Source organism: Plectropomus leopardus, chromosome 23, assembly GCF_008729295.1.
Source record: "Plectropomus leopardus isolate mb chromosome 23, YSFRI_Pleo_2.0, whole genome shotgun sequence".
NCBI classification, from domain to species: Eukaryota; Metazoa; Chordata; class Actinopteri; order Perciformes; family Serranidae; genus Plectropomus; species Plectropomus leopardus.
In genome coordinates, this window is record NC_056485.1 from 13,182,855 (window position 1) to 13,204,319 (window position 21,465).

A 21,465-nucleotide genomic window follows, 5' to 3' on the forward strand; every position below is an offset into this window, starting at 1 on the left:
AACGCTACTTTGTAGTGTCCCATTTAATTCTTAACTTGTGATTGATGTTCAATCATCTAGCATCTATTTTTAAGAGATGACTGGCTGTAAAAATAACATGGATTCCATTAGGGGACAAAAATAGGAGTGGAAATTACACTGTTGGATTAAAATGTATACACAGTACTTTAATGAGGGATTTTTATTATACCTTTTTGTCCTTGGTTTGACTCTCAGGCCACATAAAGACTGACCTATCAAATCTGATTGTCTGAACTCTATAAATATTGTAATTCAGTTCAAGCGCCTCCTCTCTTATATAAAATAATCTTTAATATTTGGATTTACAAGCAACATGATGTTATTTTATGGTTATTATCAAAGGTCACTACAACTGAACACAAGTTAAACCTATAGGGAAGCAAAGGACACTTTTAAACTAACAAAAATAATAATAGTACGTATCTTTTTGGCGACCAAAATTATATTTTTTAAATATATTATACTTTATTTTATTTAGTTTTGCGATTTCTGGTTGGAGATTATTCTTTTGTTGGACTCATGTCAAGCAGAGAGAGCATCATTTATTATTACATACATTAAATAAATAATAAATAAATAATATTCGAGTACTATTGAAACCAAACTTCTCCTTTTGAATACTCTTATTTTGAAATTCAGCCATAAAATGCTCAAGAATTAGATAAAATTAACATCAAATAATCTTTTTTCTGATGACTAAAATCAACAGGTTTTATAATCTGTTCTTGCTGTCGGAGCACGTTTAAAGATGTCTTTGAAAAATTATTTCTCTATAATATAAAGAGAACTCCTTCCACTTACATCATTACAGCATTCACCCCTCTGACCTGATAATGCTGAAGCACTTAAAGGGGCTTGTTAATGTGTTGGAATTTATATGAAGCCAGCAGGTTTATACTTACGTGTAAAAACGCACACAAAACTTTCCTCTTAACTGTCACCCAAAGTCATAAATCATAAGTTGAGCTCCTCGCTTGTCGTTACTGAAGTGTAAACAGCTGACAGGCAGAAAGTCAATCTCTGCAAAACTGCAAAAAGAGCCTATTTAAATCTTAAAATATGTACAGTCTTTCATCTACGAGCTGTTCACCTCACACTCTGTCAACACTTTGCCTGAATGTCATCGGTAACACATGACAATTGATGTTGATTTCATGGTAACAATGACAAGAAAATGAGTTCCTCGCCTAAAGATACCCTTTTTTTTGCCTGATTCCTCACCCGAAGAAATCACAATACAGACTATATAGATAAAGACTGTTAAAACATGTATAACTCTGACTGACACAAAGCTGACTTTGATATATGAACTATGGTGACGTGTCTGTGGGTGTTGATGTGTGTAGCTATGTGATGGAAAGAGATAAAGCAAAATGGAAAATGGAGCCCTTAGGTCACAGTTTCCTAATAAAGCCAATGTTTCCGCAATTTAGTTTCCTTTTTTTTATTGGAAGTTCAACTGAAATAAATGCAATTCTTACAATTTGTTGGCTTGTATATATACTTTCCAAACCACAAACCACTGACCTCTGCAATAAATATCATCCAATTAATATGAGCAAAAACAGCTGGAGGGCACAAACAGGTAATCTGTTTATGACTAATTAAAATGTGAAGATGATAAGAAAATATTTATTTATATAATAATAATAATATAATAGTATTGATTTGTTTTCTTCACAAATTCAAGGTAACACAATGGACATTTTGTAGGTGAAGTAAAATTTAGTACCTCGCTGTGTCTTTGGTAGTTTAGGAGCTAAAATAGTGTTCTTTGTGACAAAAAGTGGAAAAGCCATAATTGGAACTAATAGAGACAGTAGAAAATGTTTGTGTCTTGATGGTTATGTGCTGCAGGCTCTTTTGGGGGTATTAGAAACATGAAAATTGATTTTACTGCATAAGAGCTGAGATAGCTCCATACAGATGAGACATGACTCACCCTGCTGCCTTTCTCTGGGTTGCATCTGCATCCCCCGCTACAGTCCAGGCCTGCACATGGCTCGTCAAACTTCCCAGTACCCTGCAGAAATAAAAAGAGACAGACATTACAAACAGTGATTTGGAAATATATAAAGCAAATTGCTGATCACGACCAGGCGTTTTGGGGTTCAAAATTCACGCACGTCATGTCATCACCAAACTACAACAGCAGAATGTAACTGTGTGAGCCTAAAGTTGTAGGGAACAGTGCTGCAAAATAGTAGAGCAGTGACACACAACTTACGGCCCGCGGACCAAATCTGACTGTCAATGGGGTGCCATGCAGCCCCCTATTTTCTAATTCATAATAAACATAAAGATTCACACTGGGAATGGTTTCTGTACTTTTAGCACACATAAGGTGCCAAAGTGCATAAACTAGCATCAAAATAGAACTTGTTTATCAACAAAGTGCCAGTGGCGGATTCCCCCGCACCCTCTAACAGAGGTCTTAGCTTAGCCCCTTATGTCCTAATCCTAGAAACGTCCTAAAATCAAAGAAACCTCCTAAAATCCTACAAACGTTTTAAAATCCTGGAAATGTCCTAAAAACCAAGAAATGTCCTCCAATCCTGGAAATGTTCCAAAGTCCTAGAAACATCCTAAAAATTCTGGAAACGTCCTAATATCCTAGAAACATCCTAAAATCCTAAAAACATCCCAAAATTCTACAAATGTCCTAAAATCCTAAAAACATCCTAAAATTCTACAAATATCCTAAACTTCTAATGTTTCCTAAAATCCTAGAATCACCCTAGCAACATATATGAGCTGCTGCAACTGGCCCTTGGCCTCCTGTCATTTTGCAAAAGTGGCCCCTGAGCAAAACAAGATGAGTGTCTGTGTGGTAGAGTCTCCTTTTCAAACCCCTTCATGTATAAAAACAAATCAAACAAAGAGATATAAAAACAGGGGCAGAAAAGCACGTAGAGACTCAGGTAACAGCTCCATCAGTCATGTGGATGTTAGGAATAGCTGCATCAGTAAGAAGTTGGCAGATTTGCAGGGATTTAAACAGGATTTAGGAAAGATCCAAATCCAGTCAGTGCTGATTGAAAAAGTGCGTCTTTAAAGGGCAGATCTAATTATGTATCAAACACAACATGTGCTATCAGGTTTCTTTTTGTGTTTACAGCCTTTATTTGTCTCCCCTCGTGCCTTTCTTTTCTGGGGTTTCTGACTCGGTGTGTGACCGCGCTCTGATCCCTCCAGCTCTTCTCTTTCATTAGTAACAGAGACACAAACCAGCCTTAACTACAACCAGAGACAGGTCACTAACCAAAGAATAGATGCAGTGATACCAGCAGCAGCAGCCCCGGGGAAGCCCTTTAGGACTCTACATGACTCCTTTCATAATGTTACTTTGGTGACCTGGGGGACGTTTGTTTTCCCAGTCAGGGCGACCAGGAGCGAGAGGCTTCATCTTTGACGAGGAACAAGCTATTGCATGTTTTAATTAAGTGGATGAACTAAATGTCACATAGGAGGTGATGATGATGGTGTTTGGATGAAAACTCAAAAGAAGAAGAAAAAAATTAATAATTTAGTTAATTTAATTTAGATCAACACAAAAATGTTAAACAAAGGAAAAAGACAAAAGGGTCTCGCCCAAACTCTTTGACTGACCTGTGAACTGAAGTGCAAAAACAAGCAATTTTACATAATTATTGTAAAATACCGGATAACTGACTGAGAATTGTTGATTCCAAAGTCAAGAATGATCTTAAAAAGACAACGTTTAAGCCAAAATGGACCAGGAATGTGTAATGGAAATTTTGGCACCTACAATACATGACAAGTGAGATAACTTATGTCATGTGATATGATTAAAAGCTTCAGAACAAAGGTGTCTTTACACTCACAACAACAACAACACTCGAAAAATATTGGTTATTTTCCAGTCTTTTTAAAACAAACTAAACTTTAAAACGAACTACAGTCCATTGGATTTTTTCTTATAGTCTGGCTTAAGTTTGCTTAATTGTCATGGAAATACTGTATGTAGTCAGTATGTGGATTTTAAACAGGATTAGAATATTTTTGTCAAAATATTTGTACTTTTCCCAATATCAGAGCCTGAAACTGTGTTTTATTAAAAGGATATATTTTTATGATTAAAAAATAAGGTGAGAAATTACAACAATGCTACCAGTTGGTCTCACTCTATTGTCCTGGAGACATGCAGCACGTGGACTATGTGCCAAAGTATTTATGTACTTGTTTAAGATCCATTTTCGAGGCATATTTTCATTCTAAATTTCGCAGTTTCCTTCCATTTCGCCAGTTTTACATTCTCATACATCCCATCTTACGCACAGTAAACAAACTCAACACAGTTCATAAACTCCAAGTGAACTGCAGATTAACCTTTCTGTGTTCAGGGTGGCATTCCTGAGATATCTACTAAACATCACGCAGTGCTTTTAGAGGGTATAAGCAGCACAGAGAGGGCTTTTATAAGCTGACGTATGAGTGGCATAAGCTCATATATATGAGGCTCTTAGGACTTTGAAATGTCCTCTATTCACTTGATGGACTACAGAAATATTTGTATTCTCTTATTTATCTTCAATATATTTATGTATTTGTTTGGTTGCTGTGTGCAAATCTAGACTCCCCCTGCACAAAACACGATCATAAACAAAAGATAAATGAATATCTCCCTGTTAATTAAGGAGCAAATGTCTCATATGATTTCATAGTTTGGGGGGCTTTTGGGGTCAAACTCTGGGGTCATGGCTGGCATTTCAATGTGATTAGTGGATGAAAGGGTGCTGGAGGGGGGGAGAGACATGGAGGAGAGGGGGACAGGAGGGGAGGGGGGACAAAAGGGTGTCAACTGGGGGAGTGATGGAGGTCCAGAGGACAGGGGTGGATGAGGAGAAAGTGCAGGCTGTATTAGTTCATATGACCACAGTTTGCGAGTGTTCATATCCACAATAATCGAGGTCAAGGACCCTCGAGGACCCCTGTAAGTAGTCATCTGCTGGTCTCGTCTGGGTCTCAGTCTGATACAATAAGAGCCTGGGAAAGACTGGTGTGAAAGCATCTGAGAAATATTCACTTAAAGAAGGTCAATAAGGTGATGATTGATAGGAAAACCCTGCAGAGTACTAAGTTATGCTACAATACTTGATGTCTTTTCATGTAGCATTATTATGGTTATGTATGGCAAATATGTCATATTAGATTAGATTAAGTTAGAATGGGACTACTTTTTTCAAACTAATTGCTGCATTTCTTCCCTCTGTCTGCAGATCATTTCTTTAAAGGAAATACTGAAAATTCCTTTCATAAATACAATCATGTCAGGAAATTACAATTTTGGAAATACTATGGTGAACATACAGTAAACAGTATAAGTAGAAAAGGGCAGGCAAACCAGTGATGAACGTCTTTTCTTTAGTCTTTTAACCATCATTGTGTTGACGTGCCCAACAACACTGCCTGACTCTACCTGTATTTTTTTGTTGATGTTTGTGCAATGCAATTTTTCAGTCATAATTTTGTCATAATGTCGTATGCCCTTATTGACTCTAATTACTTACTTTCTCCAATAAATGGCAGTTTTTATGTGTTCATTTCCTGTGTTTTTATTTGATCACAGCTCTGTTTTATGTTATGTCCTTGTGAAGCACTTTGGTCAATGTTTGTTGTCCAGGAATCTGCTTTTTTCAGTTTCAGAGGGTTAAAAAAACTGATGTCAGTCCAGGTGTTAAAGGGTTAAATTACATAACAGTCTATAAAGGGGTTAATATTAGCACAGTCTTAAACATTTACAGCAGTAAAATGCAACAAACATGAATCCAAAATCATCATATATAATTGAAAAACACTGTCCTGGAACATTTTTACTTCACAATAAGTACTTTTACTTATTACATTTTGCTGATTATACTTGCAGACTTTTACCTAAAATTTTATTGTAGGGCTTTTACTTACAGTTGAGTATTTTCACAGTGTGGTATTTGAACCAGTATCTGGTTTATTAGTACTTTTACTTGAGTAAATTATCTAAATACTTCTTCCACCACTGTTGCCAAGTACCAAGCTACTCCTACTACAATTACTACTACTACTCAACAGAAAACATGGCATGAAAAAGAGGAAAACACACAACAAGGAGAAAGAGAACTTGGCACAAAGCAGAAGGTAGAGAGAGAGGGAGGAAGGAGGGGAAAGGTCAGTGGTGCTGGTCCTGCTTTCTTCCCTCTGATCACCTCAACTCCTCTAATCACAGTGACAGAAGGAGGGCAAGAGAGGGAGAAAGTGAGCCGGGAAACACTGAAATTTGGGCTAATGGAGGGAGCAAGAAAGGGGGAAAAGAGAAAAGAAATGGAGGGAGGCCAAAAAAGAGAAAGGGGTTAAAGTGAAACTTTTGGCAAAGAGAATTAAGAAGAAACAGCTAAAAATAGACACATAACAAGTAATTTGGAGCACTAATGATACTCTAAATTAAATGCAAAACAGAGCAACAAGCTCAAAGAAACAAAAAGGGTGAGAACTTTATGCAGTTTTAGGAGCACAATGTTTTTGCATTTTTTTTTAAAGCAAATGTATGCTTTAAAAAAATGAGGAAAATGAAACAGAGAATGACAAAAGACGATGCTGGAGGTGTTGTGCTCTCTTAGCTCCGATCTTTGTATCGTGTTACTCTTATTTTTGTGCTCTATTGTCCTCCTTTTATTAAGGCATTAATACCCCTTCGGGTATTATTCAATCAGAGTGGTCTGCCTCAGATTTTTATTGGCCCTAGATGCATTGTTTTGGGAAATAATCATGCTTGTATCTGAGAAATATTGACTCTGTCCACACAAGTGAAGGATGAAATGGGCAAACATGCTAAGTCAGCGCCCGAGGGAGAGCGCTCAACCCTCAGAGCAGACATCTGATAATACAGGAAAAATGACCGCATATGCACACAATGACAAATTATGAGAGGTAAATAAACACACCCAGAGCAGGACACGTGAGTGCATTTGGACGTGTAGACACAAATAATCCTGCATGAGTAGACACAGTCTAAACGTGTTGGGATTTTATCCAGTCCCTAAAATTATTACTAAGATTAACACTAAAAGCTTAAGTCAAAACCCTCAAATAAAATGTAAAAAAAGTGGTAAATGTGTCCTCATTTCCCTAAAAACTGGTCCTTAAAAATATACAAGTACAATCACACACACAAACACACACACAGGGCCACATTCTCCCACAGAGAACAAAGACAAATGAGAACAATGAGCTGAAACCCTGGTTTCACAGTATCAGAGCTACTTGATCACCTCATCATCTTACATCCACTGAGACACAACCTGTGTGAGTTTGTGAGTGTGTGTCTGCACAGAGTTGGCAGTGTCCGCGGCCGGAACCTGAGTCAACCAGAGTCTCAGCTGATTCGGGCAACTGGACTCCGCCCTACTCATTTATTCCAGTGTGCCGTGCTCCTGGGCTTTACCAGGTGAGCTAACGGGCGCCCTGAACAGACAAATTTCTGACACGTCAGAAAGGTTGGTCAGCCGTCGTCTGGCTCCTGCACAGTTTAAGTAGATCTATTAATTAATTCCACAAGTTCAGCTCCTTTTTCTCACTCAGTCATCACATAATTTATACCCAGTGAGTGTGCTGATGCTGTTTGTTGCATGACAGACTTAGAGAGAAAGTGAATTATAACATGGACTGACCCGTTTTTGCAGAAACTGACTTTTAAGCTCTTTTAGGGACCTCTGTTTCTACATTTCTGTGAACTGTACCTCCACTAGCAAACAAACTTTTATCGTCCTGCAGCTCCGGAGCTTTCAAACAAATATTTATTGCCAATTGTCAATAACCAGAACGGTCTAACAGGGGCTGTTTTATTGTCCATTTTACATATACAGTGTAAGCACTCAACTTGTGGATTCACAATCGGACTGCACAGTGTCAGCACATAAATTGTGCGCTTTGGCTTTATATCGCAGGCCATTTACTTGTACAGATGCAGTTGGAATTAAACAACATAAGGGCCACTGAGGTTAAGTTAAAGGAATGTACATCTGCGACAGAGTTCAACATGTACAGGTAAGTTTACAGCACTCCAGACAAAAGCATCATTTGTATACATTCGCTGACATAACGTGAATGAACAGGCACGTTCCCGATTGTCTGCATGAATACAACAGTGTGTTCATTCTTTCTTTCACTCTGTCATCCCAGCATTACACAGCTATGCGTCTTCAGGCTTTAGCTAATGTTTCGCAATCAATCTCCGCTTGTTTGCTCATACTTTACTGTCCAAACACTTTCATGTACAAACTGAGACTTTTTCTAAAAAAGCCGTCTGCTTAAACCTCCTGCTGTTCATACACCGGAGAGTGGCAGCTCATGGGTAGTGGCTGATGTCTGGACTTGCCCTGTTCATTCCTATAGGGTCTGCTGATGTTATCCGCACGAAGGTTGAGTTTAGGGTTACCCAGAAGTAAGGCGTAAACTGGCGTCTCCTGAGCTATACGGCTGAGACAACAGAGCATGATGTGACAGGACAGCCAGTTTGTTTTTAAAAAAAGAGTGAGATAAAGCTTTGCATGCTTCAAATGTCAACAAATTCTTTACTGTTAACATGATGGCGGGGGTTTAAAGGTCAGAGAGACACAGTTGTGATGGTGAAGGAATGTGTGATCTTCAGAATACTTTGCACTGTGTATTAAGCAGATTGTAGTGCTGGTATAACAAATGATATGTGGCATTTGGATGTAAAATAATGTGCGTTTTGCCTTTTTTTAAAAAAAAAAAAAAAATCTCTAGTTGACAAAACACAATGAAATGGTTTAGATATGCTGTTTTAAATGCACATTACTACTTGACTAATTAATCTTTTTTTTTTGTTTTTCTGATTTGCTCTTTGTGCCACTTGTATGTGGCGCTTTCATGGGGCAAATTCCCTAGCCTCATAAGAATCGATTGAACAAAAGACAGGAGAAAAAAAAGTGGTAAGCATGAGCAGTGACGGCCTCCTCTTCCTCCTCCTCCTTCATCAACAAAACAGTAATCAAAAGGAAAAATATACTGAAGGCATTATGAAGGCATAACTATTTGATTGACAAGTAAAATTTGGTAATTGAACTGCAGAAAAATGTGATTTTTAGCGTCTTGAGCTCCTAAAACTGAACCTTCACACTTGCACAGGAATTAGTGTAATCTGCTGGCTGCAAATCAGCATGTCATCACATGGTAACAGCCTTCAACACCTGCCAGTCAAAACAGCACTGCACCAACACAAACCACTGAATACGCTGATTAAGTGAGGGAGGAGCCACTGTCAATTTTTAACAACAAAAACCTGATTCAGTGACAACGAAAGCTGGGGAAATGCATTTAAAAATACGATCTGATCATCTTTAAATTTCACCTTCACCTGAACTGGGAAACCGAAGGGGAATGGGAGGTTGTGACTGCTATTGCAAATAAAGAAAGGCAAAGGGCGAGAAAGAAAATGTGAAGATAAGAGGAGGACGAAAAAGTCTTTTTCCTCTTTATATGTCCTCCTCTTTTTCTTTATCATCACATTTCCATGTTTTGTCTTTCCTTGTCTCCATTTCCTTTCTTCTCTCTGCCTGTCCTCCCATCCTCCCTCTCTACTCTTCCTCCCCTCCCCATCCCATCTCCCCTCTCTTCCTCCTCTCTGGTCTCCATCTGTGACCCTGACATCCACCGCAGGAGACTAACCAGCTGCGTTTGGGCCTCCAGCTTGCCTCGTTTACTTCTGTTTATTCCACGCTGTGTTTGTGTCTATGTGAGCAGTATGGACTGTACATGTACCCAGGTGCACGCTTTGTGTACTTGTACACAAGCTCACGTGCCTTTTCTGAGAAATGTTCACCCTCGAACGTGCAGGCCACCCAGCTGGAGTCAGGTTATCTATAACTTAGCCAGACAGCGGAAATTTGTGGCGCTAAAGCTGACCCAAACAGGACGTTGCATGTACCCGGCTGACATAGCCGACGGCTGCAAATGTAAATAAAGAAAATGAGGTTGTTGATTGCAGACACAATGCATCACGAGAGGGACTTTACTTTTATGTTCACTTTTTAAAACTACTAAAATTCTACAAGATCTGAATCTTAATTAGAAAGAAAACTTTGGGATATGAATAGAAAAAAAGGCAGAATTTTAATTCATGTACAATTCTAAAACTTTTTTCAATGTTTTTCATTCACCCTTTAAGAACCATTTGAGTCTTTTTCATAATGTACACTATGTAAGTGTTTTGCACTTCTGTTTTTTAGCTTTTTGAATATATTTTTCTAGTTGTTAAGGCTTGACTTAAGGTTCTTAACTTTTGTTTGCCATCAAAATCAATTTGCAGACTTGTGAGTTTTAATCCATCACACTTAAAATCTGTATTTTTTGTGTGCAAAAGCTACACTTTGTTTTGAGTTAATGCAGAGCAGACAAATCACTTCAAATACAAACATGTTGCCATGCAACAATACCAGAAATAGTGTCCCAACAACATAAAAAAAAAAATCAAATGTTTTGGAAAATGGTCAAAAGAAAGTCAAAGTACAGGCAATTTTGGGACTCTGCAAAAGCAGATGGTAGAAAGTATAAAGTATATCTTCCCCTCTGCATTTCTCAATCTCTCATCCAGTTAAGACTGTATTTGTGTTGTGAAATGCCAAACATGCTGCATAATGTGGCTTTCCTGGCAGAGTCAAGTAACCCAAGATTAGTTAACTGAGCTAAGCTAAGCTCCTTCCAAGTGCCATACAACCCCTGACACAGAGGGCGGACTGAATAACAAAAACAAAACGAAAATATCAATAGACCAGGTAATGTCTTCTATCTAACTTTTATCAAATTTAATTGACTGGAAGAAATTCTCATACGTGAATTTCTGAGCCATAAAAATGTGATGCCTGTGGGGACATGTTCAAACATTTTAGTTTTACAGCACACGGGTGTTTAACTGGCGGATCAATCAATACTTATAATATGAGACACTTTAAAACCTTCCAACACATATTATAGTATATATAATGTACATTCTGTGAACTCTCTTGTCCCATTTTGGTCTGTGTGTTTGAAAACTTTCCAAAACATTTATCTGTGAAGTTATCTTCTGTCAGAGACCAAACTTGCTCACTTACAATATGTAAATTCTCCGCACGCAATGAGATCTGCACCCTCTGCAAAGATATCACTCCAAACGCTTCTGATACCAGCATGAAGCAAAAATGTAAACCACCTGGCTCACTGAAGGCTGAGATTGTGATATAGAAGTAATTTAAGATATGGAGTGTGTGTATGTACAGCATGTGCAGGTGTGTGAGTGTCAACACACACCATATACATTGACATGTAGGTGCAACGATACAAAATTCAGGAAAAAGATGTTTTATATTACCATAAATTGGATATTTTTTGACTGTTGGTTGGAGAAAACAAGCCATTTGAAAATGTCTACTTGTGCTCTGAAAATTATGAACTTTTTTAAACTACTTCTGATGAATAATACATTAATAGAAACAAATAAGTTAATAAGTAATTAAAGTTATCATTAGTTACAGTTTCTAAGTGCCTATATGTGTGATAAACTCAGATTTAACTAAAATTAACTAAGTATATTTACAAATACTGTACTTCTACAGTCTTGATGTACTTGTACTTATATTTTATGTTACATTTTACTTCTACTTGGTTACATTTCAGAGGGAAATATCATATTTGCACACCTCTGAATTCAATTTTGGTTACTAGTTGAGCTCCACCTTTATCAGCTGCAGCATTAAAGTGATATACATATTAATGCATCAAAATGTACAATAATGTCACATGTAAATTTCTGAATTAGATAATTCTACATGACAAGTACTTTTACTTGGGAACTTTAAGTAAAATTTGATGCTCATACTTTTGTATTTCAAATAAACCAATTTCAAGTAAAAGTCCTGACTTCACAATAAAGTACAAAAGTATTATCACCAAAAAATGCTTAAATGATATGTTATTAAATATGATCACATCATGTTAATATCATTGATGCATGAACAACTGCTCGTTAATTTTAAAGCTAAATTTACTTTTTACTATGCTTATATTTCCTTACTGCTGAAGAGTTAGCATATTTTAGGAGCTCATCAATTGTGCTTTCTTGCTTGCACAAATGCAAGAACTACTATTGCTGCTGCATACACACCAGCACACACACTAAGACTGGGTGATATAGAGAAAATAAATATCACAATATTTTTTGACAATGCTGTAGGATTAACTACTGTTGCTTTCATAAAAATAAATATGCAATGAAAGTTTTGATAATCATCAGTACTTTGGATATAATGACAAAGTGAGTAAATAATGAAATGACATCATTTTTAAGTAATGCAGCCTTTAAAACCAGGAAAAGACAACACTAAAGATATAATAAAATCAAAGACAATATCATGATATCAATATAATATCGATATATTGTCCCGCCCTAAGGCGCGCGCACACACACCCACACACATACATACCCACACACACACACACACACACACAGGATTGTGCAGTCATGAAGTCATGATAGAACAGAAGCATTGCTATTAGACAGGATTAGGACTCTACCTGCCGAGCCTTGTTGGCTCTCCCCCTTTTTTTCCTTGGAGAACATAATTAGAGACTTAAAGGGAGAAATTTAATTTTATCAAGTTTTTTTTAAGGAGCAAAATGAAACAGGGCGAGAACGGGCATGCACGTCGAACAGGAGCTACGCAGAATGTTTCTGCTAATACCACTGGTGCACGTTTATGTTGTATATCCTCAGGTCCTGTGCCTGGTATTTCTGCCCTGCCCAGGTCCTTAAGTGTGTCTCTCAAAGTAGATGTTATCAGGGAAAAGACGAGTGATCTGCAATGTCAGAATGATTGGAAACATCTGTTGCTTTTATGACAATTGATTCTCAACCATGCCCTACCTTGCCTCTTGTAATGGGTGTGAACACAAACGTTAGAGGCCTGAATCAGGGGTTCACAGTGTTTTTAGTAATGGCAAAAACCCCTGAACACATGGATAAACTTAGGTGAACATTTTTTGCCTCCTCACTTAGGCCCTTTATACACTCTCTGTTTAAGGTGGAAATATTGTGCCATTATACAGACTTACCATTCTGTATATAATGTACAATCGCGGAATGGGGGGTAGAATTATCTCGCCTTTAGGAAGTAACAGTGACGAAAGTGTGTCTGCATGAACGGCACAGCTAACAGCAGTTTTGACGATGTGTTATGTGTGTAACCCTCCACAGGAGATTTAACTCAAAGAAGAAGAACAGCAGCTGAAAAATGTCTGCAAATTGGTAAAACAATGTTCAGGAGTTCCTTTGCTCGAGGACGCTAGGATGCTAAATGATTATTACTGCCATGTTAATGCCATTGTTTTAATTTAGAAAGCTGACACTTGTATATACTTGTATGTAATATGTCACACTAGAGGTCGATGCTTTTGTGTTATATGCCATGCCTCTTTTGCTTCCACGATGCCGGCATGCTGTCTAAAATCACACATGTTTAGTTCTGTGTGCAAATTCAAAAAAGGCATATAAAGGGGACTTAGTTGCTGCCCTATGGCGCAAGTGCTGGATCTCCTCATGACAGCACCATCTAACCAAATGACTTCACCTCCAATGTGGACAGAAATAATGTTGCCCTGTCAACCAACACCGGTGTGAGGGAGGTCACATGATCTCCAACTACTTCTATTAAAGTTCAGACTCCCCTTACAACCCTCACTATTCAGTCCTCCAGCCAAGATGCTGTCCAGCAGTCCCCATCGTCGGAACATGAGCTTCCGGTAGGGGTTTGGTTTCTCTACAGCTATAAATCCACTCTGACTGCAGAATGGTGACATGAAAATAAACCCAAACCACCAAGTATAGAACACTGTGTCACTTTTGAAGTGCATGCAGGTTCAACAACCAATGGTAGTCTTTTCATTATTAGAAGAAAGACATTTTTTGCTTTAAAATTTCTATGATCTGATAAACCCCAACAGACAAAAACAAAATCAAAAACACACCTCAAGTATGAAAATGTAAAGACAAATCCGTAATTCTTTCAGTGCTACAACATAATTGGGATTTCCCTAACTTGCAAAGTTGTTTCCATTGTTTCAATCGCCGCTCCCATTGCCAGTGGAAATGATTAATCACCATCTTTACAAGATGTTGAAATATAGTCTAGGTTATCAGTACATCCTCCACCTTTCAGCACAGACACAGACACACTAAGAATGAACCTACTTAACACTTCAGCATGCCAATAAAGGCGGCCGGCTGCCCACTGGCAAAACTGGCATAAAAACAACCAAGAACAGGCCGCTTCACGCCATCTCAATTATGTCATCCAACCGCAATAAAAAAGAGAGTTCCGAGACATTTTATGCGGCAAAAAATCTCCAGTCGACACAGATGGAGACAAAGGAAGAGACTCAGGTTGGAGCCAAAATAAACTGCGAGCCGTTGTCCGGACAAGAGCGCAGACAAAGAGGGGGAAGAACGCACTGTGATCAATGGAGCACATGAAATGTGTGTTTAGGTGTAAATCAGTCATAAATTACATGCCGGCAAGCCAACAGCAGAACAGATGGGAAAGGAAGGATCGGCACACAGGAATGATGAGGAAAGAGAGGTTGTCGCTGCAATTTTTTGGCGACTCATGTTTTGACTTGTGAAATATGATGTGGTGGAAAAATTTATGGTGGTTACACTGAAAACAAAGCTGCTCTGACTTTGTTCCTGAGAGATTTAAAACTGGGACAAAGAACAACTACTGGCTACTTGAGCAATCATTACTGACTTTTATGTGCTTATCAGCATTTTGGACAAGGTTTGATATTAACCCTACACTTTACGCTTAAATACTACACCCTGATAAACAAAGTTTTGAAGTAGTTTTTGGATGTAAATATTGAGGTGCCAGATAGTGCAATATGGGGGCAATTCCTGCTGATAGCAAGCTGGAATTTAGGTACTATTGGCTTTAAAACTCCTCAAAAATACAACTCTGTCTTTTCTATAGAAAATTAACAGACTGCAAAAGCAAAAAAGTGCTAGCGTCAGACTTCATAAATGTGAAAATTTAATGCAATTCTTTGCCTAGCTTTGGATTTTTGTACCGTCAGTTGGATAAAACTTACTGTTTAAAGACATCACCTTGGGCTCAAAGGAATTACTGAGCACTCTTTCACTATTTTCTGACATTTTATTAACAAAACGATTTAACAATTGATCGAGAAGATAATGGACAGATTATGACAGTAATTATTATTTCCACCACTTGTTGACAACTTTATATTGCCTCACTATATCATTTTTGCCATCACCAATACTGAAAGTTAAGAGAGGAAAATAAGAAAAAGACTGATGTCTTGAAGAAAGAAAGTTAAAGAAAATTGTCTGAAAGGGATCTCTAATCTTCTCTGACCTGCACCTCACACCGCTTCATTAATAACTGAGCCAGCAACTGTTTATCTTTTTGCTATTTCCATCTTCTTATTTTAATTAATTTTGTCTAAGAGGTCAACACATAGACAATTCATTATTGGACAGTTTCACTGTGTGCAGGTGGATTTGAGGTTCTGCATGTAAACATCCCATTCCTGTCCAAGCATCTGGTTTTGGTATCGTCCAACTATTCTCAATGTACGACGTGAAAGGATTATTACCCTGATGGATTACTTCCACTTTTAACTGTTGATGGAACATAACTTTATATCTGACCACAAAAAAAAATATTTAGACGGAGTTTGATAAGTTATCCAGCTAAAGTCAGAGATGAGTATTTATGCAAGACAGAAATAATAGTGCACCACAAAGAAGTGTTTATGATCTGATTTCAATTAACAAACTAGACAATCTAGACATCTGATGCCAAAGACTATATTTACAATACACATTCAGATCGTCATTCTGGAGGATCCATTAGTGTAGCATTATGTTAACATTAGCTGCTTGAGTATGAACAGAGCTGAGGACTACAGGAGACAAACTGCAGTGTAGTAAACATGGAATTAACTTGTCAAATACTCCAAACAGGCTGGATAGAGCAGATTTCAACAGTCAATACTCGATACAGATGCTTTGTTTTTGCTGTCATTCTTGTAAACGCTTGTTCTTGTAAGAAGCACAAACAAAGCTGATGCTTCTCATGACTTTTCTTTTTTCTCTTCTTTCTCCATCAAAACAATCCATAAGGCTTTTGTGGGTCTATACATACAGCCAACACTAGTTATAAATGATCCATTGACTCTCATAAAAGCTGCTGTAATCTCATATTAACTAAACATGCCTCCAGTGGAGGATGTAAGTTTACATAGGATCATCCAGTGAGCACTACAAATCAGCAATGTCAAGCGAGGACATTTCACTCCCTAATGGTAAGTATATGTATAGTCTTGAATTTCAAAGTACATTGTTGTACATGAAAAAAAGCAGATAAGATTCCAATGTGGAGGTTTGGGGCTCCCAAGTACTTTCATTTATGACCAAAATACCTCAAACCTAATGACATTCCCATCAGCCTCAGCGATATCCTGTATCGAGCATGGCTGTAGACTCTGAGTCAAGGATGGGAAAACATGCACCGCAACACAATATGACATAATTCATTCTAATAAAACAAGCTTTAAGAAGTTAATATCGAAGTTTTTCACCAAAACTGAGCAGTACTGGCTTTATCATAGACTTTATTGCTGTGAATATTATATTACATTAGAATGCACAGGTGTTAATGTTATCAAGCCCAATGCAAATCAAAAAAAGTAAAATCTAAATCCTCTTTTTTTCACTAAACAAAAAGCCCAATTATTAAAATCTGACTTTTATCTTTAGTGGCAAAGGTTGCAATCAGAATTGATTCCCCAGACAAATGACGCTGCAGTAGTCATGGGTGTTTATCGGCTGTAGGTCTGACCGGCAGAGATGGAAACATGACAGCTGGGTAAAAAATTTTGCCCCTTTTTTGGTGCATCTATCTGTTATTTCAATGAGTCTCTGTCATCTTCAACAATATATTTTGTCCATCTCTGTCCAAGAAGTGCTCCAACATCATTTCAGTATAATTAACACTGGTTTTGAAAGAGAAACTGAATAAGTAACAGGCGTGAAAAAGAACTAAATACCAGAAGGAAAAAACAATTTAAAAAAGCATACTCATCTTTTGGCAATGGAAAGGAGTCTATCATCTATTTGTAGCATGTTTTGACACATTTAAATAACCTGCATATATGCATTGATTTCAGTTAAGTCTGCTCAAACATGGTGTACAATTTTGCACGAACAAAGCCATATAGCTATGATGCAGATTCCCAAACTGGACTAAGTGCGGGGTCATATATGACAGCTTTTTAACTATTTTTATAGTTTGGGGGTTTAAACTCAGTCAGTCGGCCTGAAAGTGGTAAGAACGCCTACTTTTTTGTTCACTTAAAAGGATTTAAATGAGCAACACCTTCTCTGGTTAACCATGAAGTTAACAAACTCTCTTAAAAATTAACTTTCCACAAAAACAACTCTAAATAGGCCAACTGTCAGAAAACATAGATGATTTCAAGACAAAAGTACACTCTGAAAAACATCTAAACAAAAGACACACACACATGAAGTGACAGTGCCCACCCTCTGGGTAAGTGCTATGATAATCACCCCCTTTGAAGCACACTAAACTCCCCTTGCCTGGAGGGGGATGAGGGGCTTTTGAAGAGGAAAGGGGAGGTGAATTTGGGGTGGATAATGGGCGAGTAAACCGATAACAACAGGGGGAACTAGTGTAAGACGTAATGGTTTCCAACAGGTACATATGGAGGCAGAGCTGGGAAGAAAAGAGGGTGTAATGGTGGACACATGGGACCGATGGTGTGAAAATAATCTTATGGAGAGGTAAAGGGAATGATGGGAGGAGAAGAGGGGTTGAAAGATGGAGGAGGAGGAGGGACACAAGATCTAGTTTCACCTGTGTGATTTCTGTTTTGTACCTTGGAGCGACATGTGTGTGTAGAAAGGAATGAGGAGGGAAAAAGCCTCCATATATGTCGAAAAGACGTGTTTTGTCTATACTAACAAAAAGCCAGCAATTACTGCTCATATATTAGAGAGTAGAAATCTGAGAAAGAGCTAATGTGCCTCCAAAGAGCAAGGAAAATTGTATACATAGCTATGTCCTTACCTAGCGGCCACAGACACACATGAACACACACACAAATGCTTTCCTCATAGTTTAAGGTTTCGTCCGAACAACAGGTGTAAACTGATAGGTGGGTCCCCGTGGATTGACGTGAAAAGATAAATGCCCCCTAATGCCGCCATGTGTGTGTACATGAGTGTCTAGTAATGCATGAATATTTGTGTCTACCTGTGTGTGTGTGTGTGTGTGTGTGTGTGTGTGTGTGTGTGTGTGTGTTTGTTGCTACAGCCAGTGTCAGGTTCATGTTACTCATGCCCACCACAGTCTTCATTTAGGTAATTTCATTTTGGCCCTGCATGGCAGATTATTTGATCTTTGATCAGTTATATATGCGACAGTATCAGCAATTAACCTCAGACAGAAACACCATGAAGAGTCACACAAAAATTAGCGCTGATGTTATCAAACGCACTTAGTTGAACCCTTTGAAACCTGAGTAAATTGATTTGATGGCAACAAGCAACTTAACAAGACAAGGCCAAAAAATTAGCAAAAAGTTTCAGGACCCTGACAAACCAAGCCGACAGTCGGCTGTGGGTCAGTGTTGGGCTGTCGGTGAGCGTCTGTAGCAACAAAGATTTCTAAAACATAACTGGCAAAAGTAGCTGGTTTAAGAGTACTAAAAGCTTGTTCTTTGTCTTTGAATTCCCAAGTCACTGTAATTACAATGAGCCAATGATCCACCAGAAACCAGCTGATCTTATAACAGACAAAACTCCTGTTTTATTAAAACCTCTTTATCTCTGCAAACAAGTGTAACCCCTTTAAAAAGCTACAGTCAGCGAGCCAGCTTGCACCTCAAGTTACCTCACCGTATCCCGCCGCCCTGCCAAACAACGCCTTGCATTGCCAACCACTGCTGCCAACCAGGACCTATTTTTAGCAACGGAAGTGCCACTAACAGAGCAGCAACTTCACCCCTTTGCTTTTTTTCCTCTCCTTGTCGAAGTAGTGTGAATAGAGGGTTGGTGGTAATCTGGACATGATTTCACTTGAGTGTGTGTGTGTGTGTGTGTGTGCTCACATTGCAGGTATGTGTCTCTGGAAAAACTGCTGTAGTTTATGGTGTATATTCATGTATTTACAGTAAAGAGCATTATGGTGTGTGTGTGTGTGTGTGTGTGTGTGTGTGTACACTGCTGAATTCCACACCTGCAGGTCAAACAAGAAACACAGCTGGAGTCACAGACAAATATTCTGTCTGTTTAGAGGATTGGAAAAACTTTCGTTCTTTAAATCTTTTCAGTTGTAAAAAAATAAAACTACAGGCCATGAGATGACATTGTAAGCGCCAGGTAAACAAATAAATGCAAACCTTTCTCTCTATCATGTATAAGAACCAAAAGAATCCCAGATTGTGCAGGATACGGTAACTTTGCGGTGACTGTTACCTGCAAATAAAAAACATCATATAATGGCAAAAAGCCAGGGAAAGAGACTCAAGACGCTAGAGATGACTTATTCATGGCCTCTAAAAAATATTATAAAAACAGTATTTACAATATCAAAGATACAATTGAATAAAGTAAATAAAAAGCAAAAAAAAAAAAATCTGTGTAAAAACATCAAAATGTAGTTGTGGTAAGGATAAAGACAAAAACATTTAATCATAAGAGATATATTTATAGACATTTTGGTGAGAATTTAGAAGAAAGTGTAGTTTTCGGAATGGATTTACGTATACAGGGCCTTCATGCGTTATTGAAATTCGACTTATGCCTCTCTTTATCTGTCTTTCTGTCTTATCTCTTCATTCATCCTTCACTTTCCTCTGACCTCAGCCTCTTTAATTCCTCAGTGAGTCAGGTCACGCTGGCAAAACAGCACCAACCACAAGCCAGATTAACTTTTAGTTGTGGCTAAAGGTTATTCATCACCTAACCATCATCAAGAATGCCTTTCCTGCTTTTAAACCTATTTGATTGTTGTATTTTTGAGGATTTATGAGACACACACAATTTCCCTCTGCTGAGTCACTCTCCATCAGCTGCATCTACCTTTTGTGTTGTCTGTTTTTTGCTGATTGAAGTCAAATTGCCTGTGCAAACACTTCAGCCCAAATAGATAATAGCATGCATCTCACTGTCACCGCAGTCTGCTCATGTAGCTACTGTGCTGCCAGACAGATATACCAAACCACAAAGGTTAAAAAGGGAGCTATGATTCATCACTGGGTGTGTTTTCTTTTCCAAAGAAAGAGGTGCACTAAGGAGGGAAACATTGAATCCCTGCCAGCTCCAGGGTCTGACCCCGACCTTTGAGTTCCTTCTTTTGACCACAGGGGGCGATGCTGGGAAGGAGACAGGCAGACGAGTGCATCGTTTTCCCCTGTCGTCTGATCACAAACAGAGGGGAAATTCCACTCGCTGACCCCCAAACACACACACCAACACACACCTGGGAGAGCCTGCGGCGTTGTAATAAGACCACAGGAATTGTTCACTCCATTAAATTTCCCTTTTACCCTCCTGACTTGCAAACAGCAGGTTTGGTCCATCAAATCTCACTTATTATGATGACTAACTTGGCTGCAGTGTGGAAATGTCTGTTGATGTCTGGGTCACATTTTAATAATCTTTGGTGTTTGTTTTAACCTGCTTGGAAGACCAGACGGGTGGGGACAGTCTGGATCACATCATAGAGTCTGTCAGTCAAAAAATCAGACTTATTGAGTGTCTTTTGTTGTCTTTCATCCTCTGCAGACAGGTCAGAGGGCAGGGTCAGTTTCAGAGCAGCACCCTGGAGTTGGCAGAGATTCAGTTTCTTGCTCAAAGACACTTCAGCAGCAGGAACCCGGTTCTCCATGCACAGTTACTAAAAGGTGGAATTTAGTTTTTCAAAGGTTTCAAAAGTCTTACAAATGCTTCATATCTGTCTGCAGTACATCCTTCTGAGGTTAATGTGGAGATTAAGGGATAATTCACCCCAAAATCAAAAATACATATTTTCTCATCCTTCTTATAAAGTATCAGTGATAAAAAGGTTTGAATCTTTAGATGTGAAACATGAATCTGAAAAGACTAAAATAAGGAACCTGAAGCCACTTTTTGACTGATTCTGAGCATAACCAATCAGCATTTAGATCATTTCATGCTTTTTTCTTTTTTTTTCCCAAACAATTTGGATCTTCTCTCCCATAAAATCTCCTGCGCAGGGTCCAGTGAATCCCCTGATATGATGCGAGCTGTAATGTTAAAAGACTGAGCACAGTGTGATGTCCTTAAATGGAAAAGACATTTGAAGTGAGTGTGTGACACATTGTGTG

At 38.3% G+C, this 21,465-nt stretch overlaps 1 protein-coding gene across 1 annotated transcript in view; it reads right to left on the reverse strand.

The window, feature by feature from the left end:
* The window catches only part of col4a6 (collagen, type IV, alpha 6), a 133,910-nt gene that overhangs the window by 54,361 nt on the left and 58,084 nt on the right, over positions 1-21,465 (reverse strand). The window contains exon 4 of the mRNA XM_042512582.1: positions 1,964-2,044. Within this exon, the coding sequence (XP_042368516.1) occupies positions 1,964-2,044 (81 nt within the window). The remainder of the gene's footprint in view (positions 1-1,963; positions 2,045-21,465) is intronic.